The 12,018-nt window shown below is 51.1% G+C and overlaps 1 protein-coding gene across 2 annotated transcripts in view; it reads right to left on the bottom strand.

Annotated features, from left to right (window-relative positions):
- Positions 1–1,127: 1,127 nt before the first annotated feature.
- ACSS1 (acyl-CoA synthetase short chain family member 1) overlaps positions 1,128–12,018 on the bottom strand; it is a 59,902-nt gene continuing 49,011 nt past the window's right edge. Inside the window, exons 9-15 of one of the 2 annotated variants that reach the window (XR_009454017.1) lie at positions 10,700–10,812; positions 10,184–10,310; positions 9,370–9,497; positions 9,208–9,271; positions 4,146–4,264; positions 1,926–2,795; positions 1,128–1,652 (exon numbers count right to left, since the gene is read on the bottom strand). Coding sequence is in view for 1 of the 2 variants with exons in the window: in XM_059705376.1 (XP_059561359.1) it covers positions 2,616–2,795; positions 4,146–4,264; positions 9,208–9,271; positions 9,370–9,497; positions 10,184–10,310; positions 10,700–10,812 (731 nt within the window). In the remaining variant the exon portion in view is untranslated. Of the gene's footprint in view, positions 2,796–4,145; positions 4,265–9,207; positions 9,272–9,369; positions 9,498–10,183; positions 10,311–10,699; positions 10,813–12,018 lie in introns of both variants that reach the window. The other variant, XM_059705376.1, reaches the window with a different exon arrangement.

Raw genomic sequence — 12,018 nt, 5'->3', positions numbered from 1 at the left:
ATCCCTGAAAATGTAGGAGACAGGATGAGGCCCAAAATCAATCAGGATGGCTTTACCAGAGAGGGGCAGTAAGGACAACCTAGCCTGTTAACAGTCTCCCTGTAAGCCTTTTACAATGCCCCACCGGGCAGGGGGCGGATACAGACTATTCCGGAAAAAAAGCTGTCCTGCCGTGACTTCCCACAGCACCCAAAGGTGCACAAGTGTGTCTTTTCCAGTAAGTTGCCTTTCTGTGCATCCAAACTACCTCAGTAGGCGCCTGAGAATCCCCCCAGCCTCCCTTCCCCCATTCCCGAGGCACAAGAACTATCACCATCCTGGGAACAGCCACTCCCAGCTCCTGCTTTAGAGGCAACTGTGGGTTTGGGTTTTGTGGGAGCCAAACCAGCCTTTCACATCTCACCTCTCACGGCACCAGTTCAATGTGTCCTTCTGTTTCTCTTTCTAGTGAAGGACATGGGAAACCTCATCCACCCACTAGTGTAAAGACAACCTGGGCTACATGGGATGTCTCCCAGGCAAGCCTGGGCTTCTCCAGGATGCAGTCTGTGATGCTGATTCAGCTGCCTAGAGGCCCTTTTGTGTCCTAATTCTCACCTGTGTTTTAGGTCAGCACTCACTACCAGACACTGCGTGATGACTGCAATATTCTCATCCATATGTCCGATCTAGTAGCTACTGACCACGTGTGGCTACTAAGCACTTGAACTGTGGCTACTGCCATGGAGGAACTGAATATCTATTCTATTCTGTTTTCTATTCTATTCTATTCTATTCTATTCTGTTTTCTATTCTATTCTATTCTATTCTATTCTATTCTATTCTATTCTATTCTGTTTTCTATTCTATTCTATTCTTTTATTTACATTTAACTAGCCCCATGTGACTAGTGTATTGGACAGCACAATCATCTAAAGACAGGTGAACTTAAGTCTAAGATGGGTGACCTCTTATTGTGTAGTTCCACCCTAACAGACAATCGTGTGTGTGTGCGTGCGTGCGTGTGTGTGTGTGTGTGTGTGTGTGTGTGTGTTCTCTTTTGAGTGATAGGCCCTTTCCAATTTTGTTCTTGGGATTATATTCAGCAACATTATTTGATCAAAAACATCACCGCAAACAGAAGAGAATGAACAAAATAAAGCTTTATTAGAGCTGCCCTGCAGATCACTCTGAGGCCCTGGGCACTGTTAAGCTTACATCTGAGCCATTTCATAAAGAGCACCATAACTACAGTCTTCTGAGTGCACCACACATGTGACAGGTCCAGGTGCATGGTTCTCTGTGGCTAAGCACTGTGACAACAGACCGTCACTCGGCATATCTGTGTGCTACAGCCAATGGCCACTCCGTTGGTGTCACAGGTGTACTTGCCTAATCCACCCCAGAGGCCAGCACAGCTACTGCCCACAGTAAGTATCCAGTACCCCATACACTCCTTAAACACCTACACAGGTGCAAGGTACTATGGACTGTGAGGTAACGACAAGGATAACCTTTCCCTGTCCTCAGCAGGCTACCTTCCCCTGTACTCCACACCATCGTCCCTGGCATGCTTGGCTAATAAACAAACACTTTCTGACTTGATGATTTACATCATCATGCTAACCTGAGGGGACGTAAGGCACATTGAAAGAGAGAAACTTGATTCAGGGCTCCAGCCCTCATCCCTGGGCCTCTATGGTTCTTATGCCCCAACGACAGAATGAAGACAGGCAGAGTTCTAGCCGAGTTCATGCTCTCAGTTACTGGAGTTTTCACTGGCTTCCCTGAACTACCCCACAAATTTGGAGCATGTTGACCTCCTACCAAGAGGTATCCAAGGTAGGGAGGGGGAAATCTTCCCAGATCACAGTTTGGAGAAACAGGACGTGTGACTGGAGCAGCTTTAGAACTAGAAGGGGAGCACATCCATGCCACCACTTTACAAGTTGAGTTTCATTTGTACACAAACCAAGAGAAGTAGAACTTTATACCAAAAAAAAGGATGCTGCAGGCTCGAGCATTCTCAAGAGAGCTGTGTTTAGACTGAGGTACAAACACTTCCAATTCACATTTCCAGCTATGGCAAACCATCATTGCAAGTGCACCCCGATCCTCTCCATGTTTGCCCACGGGCAAAGGCAGACAAGATCTTCAGAACTCTAGATGTTACAAAGAGCATGTACAAGCAAACCCACACATTCCCCATGTTGTTTGCATGTTATGCTTCCAAAATATAAAAGTACAAAAATAACACATCCACCTTTTATATCTAGAAATATCTGGAAAAAAACCTACCTGCTTCTACTTCTCAGTCACCTGAGCAGGCACACTTTACTGGGTTTTTCACCTTCCTGTGCAGTCTGGCACGGGCACAGAAACAGACACAACAGGGACTTCTCATTCAAGGAAACCAAATTCAGGACAAGGAGAACAGACTCTAACCAATTTTATAGAATCGTCGCATGGGTTCTCCAACACAAAGGGGAAGGGGTTTTAGCACGGACTGTCCATGAGGGGCGGTGTGGGTTATGTGCTGGGAGGGCACTTCTCTGGGACATCTAAAAACAAGCCAACTGACAGCCATGTCCTAGGACAAGTTAGGGGCTTGGGCGCTGGGTCTTGGTCACAGCCCATCACTGGCGAGCAGCCTTCTTGTCTTTGTGCTTCTGGTAGGCACTCAGTATTTCTGAGATGATGTTGGGGTCCTCCAGGGTGGTGGTGTCCCCCAGATCCTGAGCTTTGCCCGTGATGATCTTCCTCAGGAGCCTCCGCATGACTTTTCCAGACCGAGTTTTTGGAAGACGTTTCACTATCTGGCAAGGAAGGGGTGCAATATTAGAGTCTCAGGTGTTGCCCGCATACCCAGCCAGCGTCCGACTGCATTGAGGTAAGAAGGGCTCTTCCCAGGGGATCGTGAGGCCCACAGTCTCTGGTTTCATCCACCTACAATCTGGACCTGAAGCTGTATCAACCCAAAGGGCAGACTCAGCTGCAAATCCTGCCAGAGCCTCCAGCAGGCCCGGGTTCCCCTGTACCTGCATTCGCTGCACTGCCGACACCTCTGTTTCTCCCATAAGCTACATTAGCGAGGGCCCCAGGCAGCAACAGAACCAAACACGTGCCACAGCAGCTTGTCGCTACCCCCTGGCCCGGGTCTGGGTTGGTTTTGTCTTATGTAGGAGGTGAGAGCTACTTAAGAGAAACAACATTGTCTTGCTAGGGTGTAGAAATTTAGCATTTCACATTTTCCAAAAGCCGCGACCCATTCACGGTCAATGGCAGTACCTTAGGAGCTGTATTTGGGCTCTTTAATAATGACCTATTTTTTTGAAAGAGTTCAGTTCATGCAAGGAGAGTTCGGATCTCCCTGAAACTCTGGTCCCCAGGCCCACAGCTTGACCTTGTGCCACACCAAGTGGGGCTTCAGAGGGCCGCTTCCAGGCGAAGGAACGCCATGGGGGAAATGTAACACAGGAAGGAATGAGACACTAACGGGGCTGAGAGGGTGGCCCAATTCTTCCACTAAACCACTCCAACACAGGCTCCCTCAGATAGGCTCTGCGGCATCTGCTTTGCTGGCACTGGGAAAGGTGTTCAGAAACCACCCAGGGCCCTAACCGGTTTGGCTCAGTGGATAGAGTGTTGGCCTGCGGACTGAAAGGTCCCAGGTTCGATTCCGGTCAAGGGCATGTACCTGGGTTGCGGGCACATACCCAGTAGGGAGTGTGCAGGAGGCAGCTGATCGATGTTTCTAACTCTCTATCCCTCTCCCTTCCTCTCTATAAAAAACCAATAAAATATATTTAAAAAAAAAAAAAGAAAGAAACCACCCAGGAGCTGAAAAACTTTGGTACTTCCCACATGTTTCTCCATTTCTCCCTAATTTTCTTCTGCTCCTTGTAACCAGCCCCCAAATGCTAAAATAAGAGAGCATCTAGTCCTGCTCAGCACTACCCCTGAAGAGGCAAGCTGTTCAAACTGAGGCCGCTACATCTCCCTGCCCGCCCCCGCCCCCTCTCTGACAATACAGCCACGCCACCCTCACCTACCACCCAGGAAACCAAACAGCTGGTGTCAGTTTTGTTGTGATGTTAGTTGTGTGAAGAGGAGAAGAAGGTGTAGATGAGCAGTGCAGTCCGATCTGAGGCCATAAGTCCACTCACCAGAATCTCATCGGGCACAGCATACTTGGCAATCTTGGTGGCCACTGTGGACCTGAGCTCATTCACCACTGCATCCGCGTCACCTACGCTATCTTTCAACACAATGAAGGCAAATGCAGCTGGAAGGAGAGCAAGATTTTAGGATGTGTTAGCCCAGCGGTTCTCAACCTGTGGGTCGCCAACCTGTGGGTCACGACCCCTTTGGGGGTCAAACGACCTTTTCACAGGGGTCGCCTAAGACCATCGGAAAACACATATATAATTACATATTGTTTTTGTGATTAATCACTATGCTTGAATTATGTTCAATTTGTAACAATGAAAATACATCCTGCATATCAGATATTTACATTATGATTCATAACAGTAGCAAAATTAGTTATGAAGTAGCAAGGAAAATAATTTTATGGTTGGGGTTCACCACAACATGAGGAACTGTATTAAAGGGTCGCGGCATTAGGAAGATTGAGAACCACTGTGTTAGCCAGAGTGTTGTACACAAATCACCATAAATTCAAAAGATTTCAAATCCTATGTAGGATTGATGATGATCTTGTAGCAGCTGGTTTCTTTAGCTGCATCCCTAAAGATGCATTGTCGTCTTCGTTCAAAAAGAAAGTGATTCTGTCAGTTCCTCTGAATGTCGCAGGTAGGTGGGCCTGGGTGGATGAGAACTTGGCACCATGACTCTGGTGTTGACTGGCTGCGTGTGTGACCTTGAACACATGACAAATCCTCTTATCCTCTCTCACTGTCCTTGCACCTGTGAAATCGCCTATCACCTGGGCTCCTAGGAAGTTTGCTATCAGCTCCCGTGAGGTAGTCCTGCACATGGCACCAAATTTGTGGGTATTGTCCAACATAGTAAGCACTAGCCACAGTGGATATCTAAATCTACACTAATAAAAGAGAAAAATGGTAATTGGCGTACGAGATACCCTTTTCATTGGCTAATCAGGGCTATATGCAAATTAACTGCCAACTAAGATTGGCAGTTAACTGCCATCTAAGATTGGCAGTTAACTGCCAACAAGATGGTGGTTAATTTGCATCTGTAGGCACAATGCAGGGAGGCGAAAGGGAAAGCAGGAAGAAGCCCCCTGTCACTGACAGTGATCAGAAACCTAGGGGGGAGCTAAGAGCTGGGGGGCAGGGCAAAGGCGGCCCGGGCCGCCTTTGCCCTGCCCCCCAGCCATAATCAGAGAATCAGGTGCCTTTTCCGCCCTGGTCAGTGATAGCAGGAAGTAGGGGTGGAGCCAGCGATGGGAGCTGGGCAAGGTCGAAGCTGGCAGTCCAGGGAGCTAGGGGTCCCTTGCCTGGGCCTAAAGCGAAGCCCACGATCGCGGGGCCGCTGCAGCTGTGGGTCCCCGCTGCCTGGGCCGGATGCCTCAGCCAGAGGCATCCTGCAGGGGCAGGGGCGGAGCCCGCGCGATCGCGGGGCCCCCCCGCTGCCACTGCAGGTCCCCGCTGCCCGGGCCGGACGCCTAGGCCAGAGGCGTCAGGCCTGGGCAAGGGGCCAATCCTGCGATTGGAGGGTGATGGGGGTCAACGCCTGAGGGCTCCCAGTATGTGAGAGGGGGCAGGCTGGGCTGAGGGATACTCCCCCCCCACTCCTACCCAGTGCACGAATTTCGTGCACCGGGCCCCTAGTAAAAATATAAGTAAAAAAAATGCAGTTCCTTGGTTACATGAGCCCCATGATGGACAGCTCCGTCATGGCAGAGTCTGCTGGGCAGTAACGGACATCCCATACTTTAGCACAGACACTTTGTCAATATCCTACCACGTTCCAGAAAAGCTTTACTGTAGCTCCCACGGCTACTGTAAATACATGCATTCCTTTTTAATTTATCTGGGATAAATATAAATACCATAATCTTTATATAGTATGACATCAGGATCTAATTCCATTTTTTGTCCATTTGAATAGTCACTTGTCCCAACACCGTTTTGGACAGTCTGTCCTTCTCCTCACTGACCGGCAATGTCCTCCTCTCTCATACACAAAGTTTATATATATGTATGTGCAGCCTTCCTTATTGTTTATTTGTATTTTATTCCTACACCAGTTCTACCCCATCCTAATGAATTCTCCTTCTGGCACATATCACCTAACATACTCTGTAGTTTCCTCACTGATCATGTTTATTGTTTATGTCTTTCTCTCCCCTCTAATCTCTAACCACTACAGCATGACAGCTCTAGGGAACAGGAACTTCTGTCTCTTTCACTTTCTGTGGTGTCTCAGTATCTACAACTATGCCTGGAATATAGTAGGTGCTCAACAAATGTTTGTCAAATGCATCAATGAATGACTTTCCTGAATAAGCTACAAGTTGTAGATACTTAGTACAGCCTTTCCCTGAAAGCCTCGTCCCATTTCCACCTGGCAAACTCCTATTCATCCCTCAAGACCCAGTTCAGCTACCTTGCACTCTGTGAAGCCTTTCCTGGCTCTGTCCATGAATGCAGCTGTGGCACTTGCTACGTGTGAACAGCTGTTGGTCCCCCATGCCCACCTCACTAGGTTGTGAGATCTCTAAGGGGAAGAGCTGCACTTTTCTCTCCTTTCAGTATTTGAAATTCCAAACAGTCAAGGCCCAAACCACTGGAGCTCAGAGGAAAGGCACCAAGCTAATACCTGAGCTGTCTGGGTAGGCCCACTGAGAGATGTTTATTGTGGATTGAATTAAAATTGTAAAACTACCAAAGCAACACATACTGATTACCAAAATTAAAACACAGTAGAAGTATATAAAATAAAACCACACCTTCCCTCCTGGCTCTCTTCCTTCACTCCACTCCTTAAAGGCAGAGCAGAATTATGATTAGGAGAGACCGTCCTTGCTCCATATTCTGGCTCTGCCACGTGCTACCTGTGAGGAAGGCACTTAGCCATGCTATGGCACAGGTTTCTACCTGGGACCTGGGGAGCTAGCAGTACCTGCCTCGTGGCTGCGTCAGGATTAAATGGTGACAGCCCCTGTACAAAACCCACAAGGACAAGGTTCTCAGGGGCTCTGGCTGCTGTCCCCAGACACAAATTTTAAAGCTAACTCCTGGGTCTACACTGCCATCTTTTAGACCCTGGTGGGATCACACTGGACATGCTGCCATGTGCCCCCTTGCCACTAACTGGCACCCTTCCCTGCCAGTCACTTGTATCTGTAACGAGATGGCAATAAAATGAGCCTGGATTGGTGAATTCCAAGCAGGGATGGGTCAGGAAAGCCTGGAAGTGGGAGAAGAAGTCGGCTGCGAGCCCGGAGGAGGCGTGCAAGGCTGACCTCAGGGACTAGTGAGCCAGGCTGATGGCAGAGGCATGGCACAGTGGTCAGATGAAGCTCAGGCAGAGAGCATGGGCACAAATAAATGCACAAAAGCTTTCGCAGATGGCTTTAGAGTTTAGCAAGAGCAGTTAATGGGTTATGTACTACAAATGACAGATGCTCCATTTTGTAAGAAATCGGGAAAACACATTCATCATACTCATTATGTACAATTCTCCCCCACCAGCCTGGCAGACATGAAAAGCCTTGGCAATATCAGCCGCTTAGGATGCCAGGGAGCAGTGCTGAGAGCTGCTTACGGGAGCGTGAAGTGCCCAAGGCCTCAAGAGTCACACATGAAGACCTGCTCCCATCTCCACCCGCCCTGATCCCTAAAAGCTCCCCTCAGCCCCGTCTCCTGTTGACAAAGGGAAGGCGGCCTCATGGGCACAGCCTTCTCATGGCCACAGAACGTGATTTTTTAGAGCACTGACATAAATATCAATTTTTACACAGGGCCAACTTAGAGCAAGTGCTGAGCAAATAACGGAGCAGTGACACACATGGAAGGGAGACCCGTGACCTCTGGGACACACGACGCCGACTGCCTCTGACGGCAGGAGGAAGAGCGCCCAGGCCGGACCACTCGGCAGGCAGCTGAGGTCAGTCCTCCCAGCAGTGCAGCACAGGGTCAGTGGGTCTCCAGGTCATGCAGGGCCAGTGTGGCCACAACACTCAGGTGACCCTGCACCTTCCCACTTGCTTAGAAACCAGCAGGCTTTGGGACAAAGTACGTCCACGGTACAGAAGACAATTCTGGCCCTCGCCAGTCTGGCTCAGTGAATAGAGCATCAGGCTATGGATTGAAGGGTCGTGGGTTCGATTCCCGGTCAAGGACATATACCTCGGTTGCAGGCTCGATCCCCGGCCCTGGTCAGGCCACATGTGGGAGGCAGCCAATCATTGTGTCTCTCACATGGATATTTCTCTCTCTCTGTCTCGCCCCCTCCCTTCCATTCTCTCTAAAAATCAATAGAAAAATATCCCCAGATGAGGATTCACAACAACAAAAAGAAGACGTTTCTGATCGCTTGTTCTGCATTGCCCTCTGCGTGTCGCTGTGCAGTGGGAACCTCAGGTCAAATTCCTCTAAAAGGAGTCCAGAAGCAGCAGAGGAGGCCGCCGGGCACAGCCTGGTCGGCCAGTGTAGCTGTAGAGCTGGCACTGGGTCTGTGCACCAGCCTGTGCAAGGAGATGCGGTGAGCAAGGCAGGACGTGTCACCCTAAGTCCTCTGTGATGGCGCTCTCAGTCACCACGCACAGAGCAGCGAACTCCCCAGCTCAGCTGGAGCCAAAGAGCTCAGGGCTGCTTGCGGATGCGTGTCCTTAAAGGACAGCAAAGCCAGGGCATCTCAGAAACCTGGCCTTAGTCCAGGGGTGGGCAAACTTTTTGACTCGAGGGCCACAATGGGTTCATAAACTGGACTCGGAAGAAGGAGCTGCGGCCGTGTTTCCCGACGTTGCCATGTTAACACGGCTGCTGGTGAAGGAGCAGAGGGGAGAGCAAGAGAACCCTCCGCTCTTTCGGCTCCGCGGGCCGGATAGAACAGCCGAACGGGCCGGAGTTTGCCCACGCCTGCCTTAGTCTAACAGGCATACTGCTCAGCCTCCTCACCCCAAATCTGCACTTGAAAGAGAAGAAAACCAACAGCTTCACCCATAAACACCAGAGGCTGTTGTCTCTACAGAGGGGCTGTGATGGGAGCGAGACCAGAGTTCCTTCTGCGTCTCACCTTCTCCTTTGATGTCGTGGGGGTAGCCAATGACAGCGGTCTCGGGCACTTCAGGGTGGCTCGCCTGCACAGAACAGAAGCAAAAAGGCAAAATATGTGGGAGGGTGAACACCTGACACCGCAAATGACAGCCCCAGCCGGGCGAACATGGCCTGTGCTCACCATCGCATCCTCGACCTCCGCAGTGCCCAGCCTGTGGCCGCTGATGTTGATGACGTCGTCCATCCGCCCCGTGATCTGGTAATGGCCTCCCTCGGTTCGGAGAGCTCCGTCTCCAGTGAAGTAGTAGCCTGCACCGGAGGAGGGAATTCAGAGCCAGCACCTCCCAACCAGGACCCAGCGGAGCTCGCACCCTTCCTTCGCGGACACAAGGGGGCTGTGTCCCAGCCATGCTCTACCGAAGGAAGCTCAGAATCCCCGCACCCTGCCGGCCTCCTGCCTGCTGGCCCTCCCTGCAGGAGACACTGTCCAGCTTTGCCGCGCGGCTGTTGCTAGGGCAAGGGCAGATGGCTCTGATGCAACCGAATGCAATCAAGGCTGCAAATGTCTGGGGAGCGGAAGACATTCGAGGAGCGCACTCAACTTTCCCCAAAAGTGAGTCTCGTTTAGACTCGAGACTAAAGATCATGGGTTCTAATAGCTATACGATATATGCAAACTTCCAACCAATGACACAAAAGCCACCTGGGGGAAATAAGCCGGAAGAAAACCATCCGTCCTGACAGCCTGAGGTGTCCACACCATGGGCCATGCGCTCAGGGGTCTGTCTGCACGCTCTCCCCCTCAACCCCAGACATTCCCAAGGTGAGTCTTTTCCATAAAGTCAGGGAGGCAGAGGGGGAGAGAGCAGGACTTAAGTTCATGCCTCAAAGCACCTGCTCTGGACCTGCACGAGGGACGCTCACAGGCACTGTCCCCTTAGAAACATGTTCTGAGAATAGGGCTCCAGCAGGGTGTGGAAAGGCATCCCGCTCACCTGGGTAAACCTTGAAATAGGTCTCTAGGAACCTCTGGTGGTTTCCGTAGATGGTCCTGGACAGGCCCGGCCAGGCCTGTGAGAGGCACAGAGACCCGGAGACATTGTTGCCCTCCAAAACGTTCCCCTGCAGACCAGGGAGACATGCATTGGAAAATAAGGACAGATTAGGCTTGAGAAGCAAAGAACTGAAATCAGTATCATCCTCCTAGCTGCTTGGCTTGAGGCAGAAAAATAGCAAGTGTGCCCCGAAGGAGCTGTCCAGAGCCTCTTGCTCTGCGAGGAGCCCTCCTGGAGAGGGCTCCCGCCCGCCCCTCGTGGTAACTGCCTCCACCGTGTCTACATGTCTACGAGAAGCCTTCAGTGCACGCTGCTGAGGACACAGGCTCCTCCCACCACCTGCCAGTTCCCGGGCATGTGCGACGTGGGCGAGTGGGCAACGGAGGCCAGGAAGGCAGGAAGAAACACCAGGGCACTCAGTGGGGTGTGCGTGGAGGAGGGGATGCCCTTACACACCTTGTCATCCATGAGAACCGGGATAATGCCAAAGAAGGGCCTCATCGCCATGGCAGGGAGGATTTCCGCCCCTTCTTCCGAGGGCCGTGGTGCGATGCAGATGCCGCCTGTCTCTATGGGGATGACAGGGAAGAGATGCCGATGGGCCGAGGGGCTAGAGCAGGGGTGAGCAAACTCTTTGACTCAGGGGCCACAATGGGTTCTTAAACTGGACCGGAGGGCCGGAACAAAAGCATGGATGGAGTGTTTGTGTGAACTAATATAAATTCAAAGTAAACATCATTACATAAAAGGGTACGGTCTTTTTTTTTTTTTTTTTAGTTTTATTCATTTCAAACGGGCCAGATCCGGCCCGCGGGCCGTAGTTTGCCCACGGCTGGGCTACTGCCACATTTATCCAGGCCAACCCACCAAGAATCGGGGACAGACTGGCTGGGACAGAGTGGGTGGAACTGCCGATTTGGAGCAAGGAAACAGCCCCTACTGTCACAAGGACTTTTCTCTGAGACGAAACTAGACTTGGATCCTGGTCCCCTCCACTGTGGGTTGGGAGTGGGCCCAGGCAGGGGGCTCCGGCCCAGGTGCTGTGGCTCCATAGCCCCGTGAGTGCTGCCTCTCCTCCTCCATGGCCCCGCTGGTCCCGCCCTCACGTCAGTGGAAGAGGTGGAGCCCACCTACTCGCACAGGAAGATGAAGAATCGCTTCTGGACCAGTGCCCCAAACAACAAAACCAGAAGCCCACAAATTCTGTGTCGCATTATTTCTCTTCCTTCTGTCAGCCTGCATGGCAGTACCTCACAGGACTCAGCTGTAACCTTAGTCCTGCGCCCTCCTGAATGGATGAGAACTAAGCCACTCGTAATGCCCCAGTTTTCCGGCTTCCGGAAAGACGAGCCCTCAGCTACATCAGTGGTGGTCGCCTGCCCCAAACATCCTAGTAAGTCAGATACTCAGGAGACGAGGGGGCAAATCTAAACCAAATGCCCCAGAAAACTCCTTTTCCCACTAAAATTTAGGTTTAGACTTAGAGTCCCTTAAACAGCAAGGCAGAAAGGGGCCCTCATGAGGAGAGTGAACGTTTAGCTGAGTGCCTACTGCATGTCAGGCCTGGGGCAACATGAGTGAATGGTCTCCTTTCATTTCATCCTCATTCAGAGCCTGGAGGGAGCACCCCATTTTACGAATGAGGAAACTGAGTCTCAGAGAAGTCATTACACAGCCCAAGTCTTACAGCTGCAAAGCCAGGCTCCCCCTCTGAGCTTCAGCCACCAGGTTTTCCACAACCACCTATGTGGAGGGCTGAGGCGTTCGTGGTGTTG

The sequence above is a fragment of the Myotis daubentonii genome, chromosome 8 (genome assembly GCF_963259705.1).
Source record: "Myotis daubentonii chromosome 8, mMyoDau2.1, whole genome shotgun sequence".
Taxonomy (NCBI): domain Eukaryota; kingdom Metazoa; phylum Chordata; class Mammalia; order Chiroptera; family Vespertilionidae; genus Myotis; species Myotis daubentonii.
Note: the sequence above shows the minus strand (reverse complement) of the source record. Positions and strands in the feature narration are given on the sequence as shown.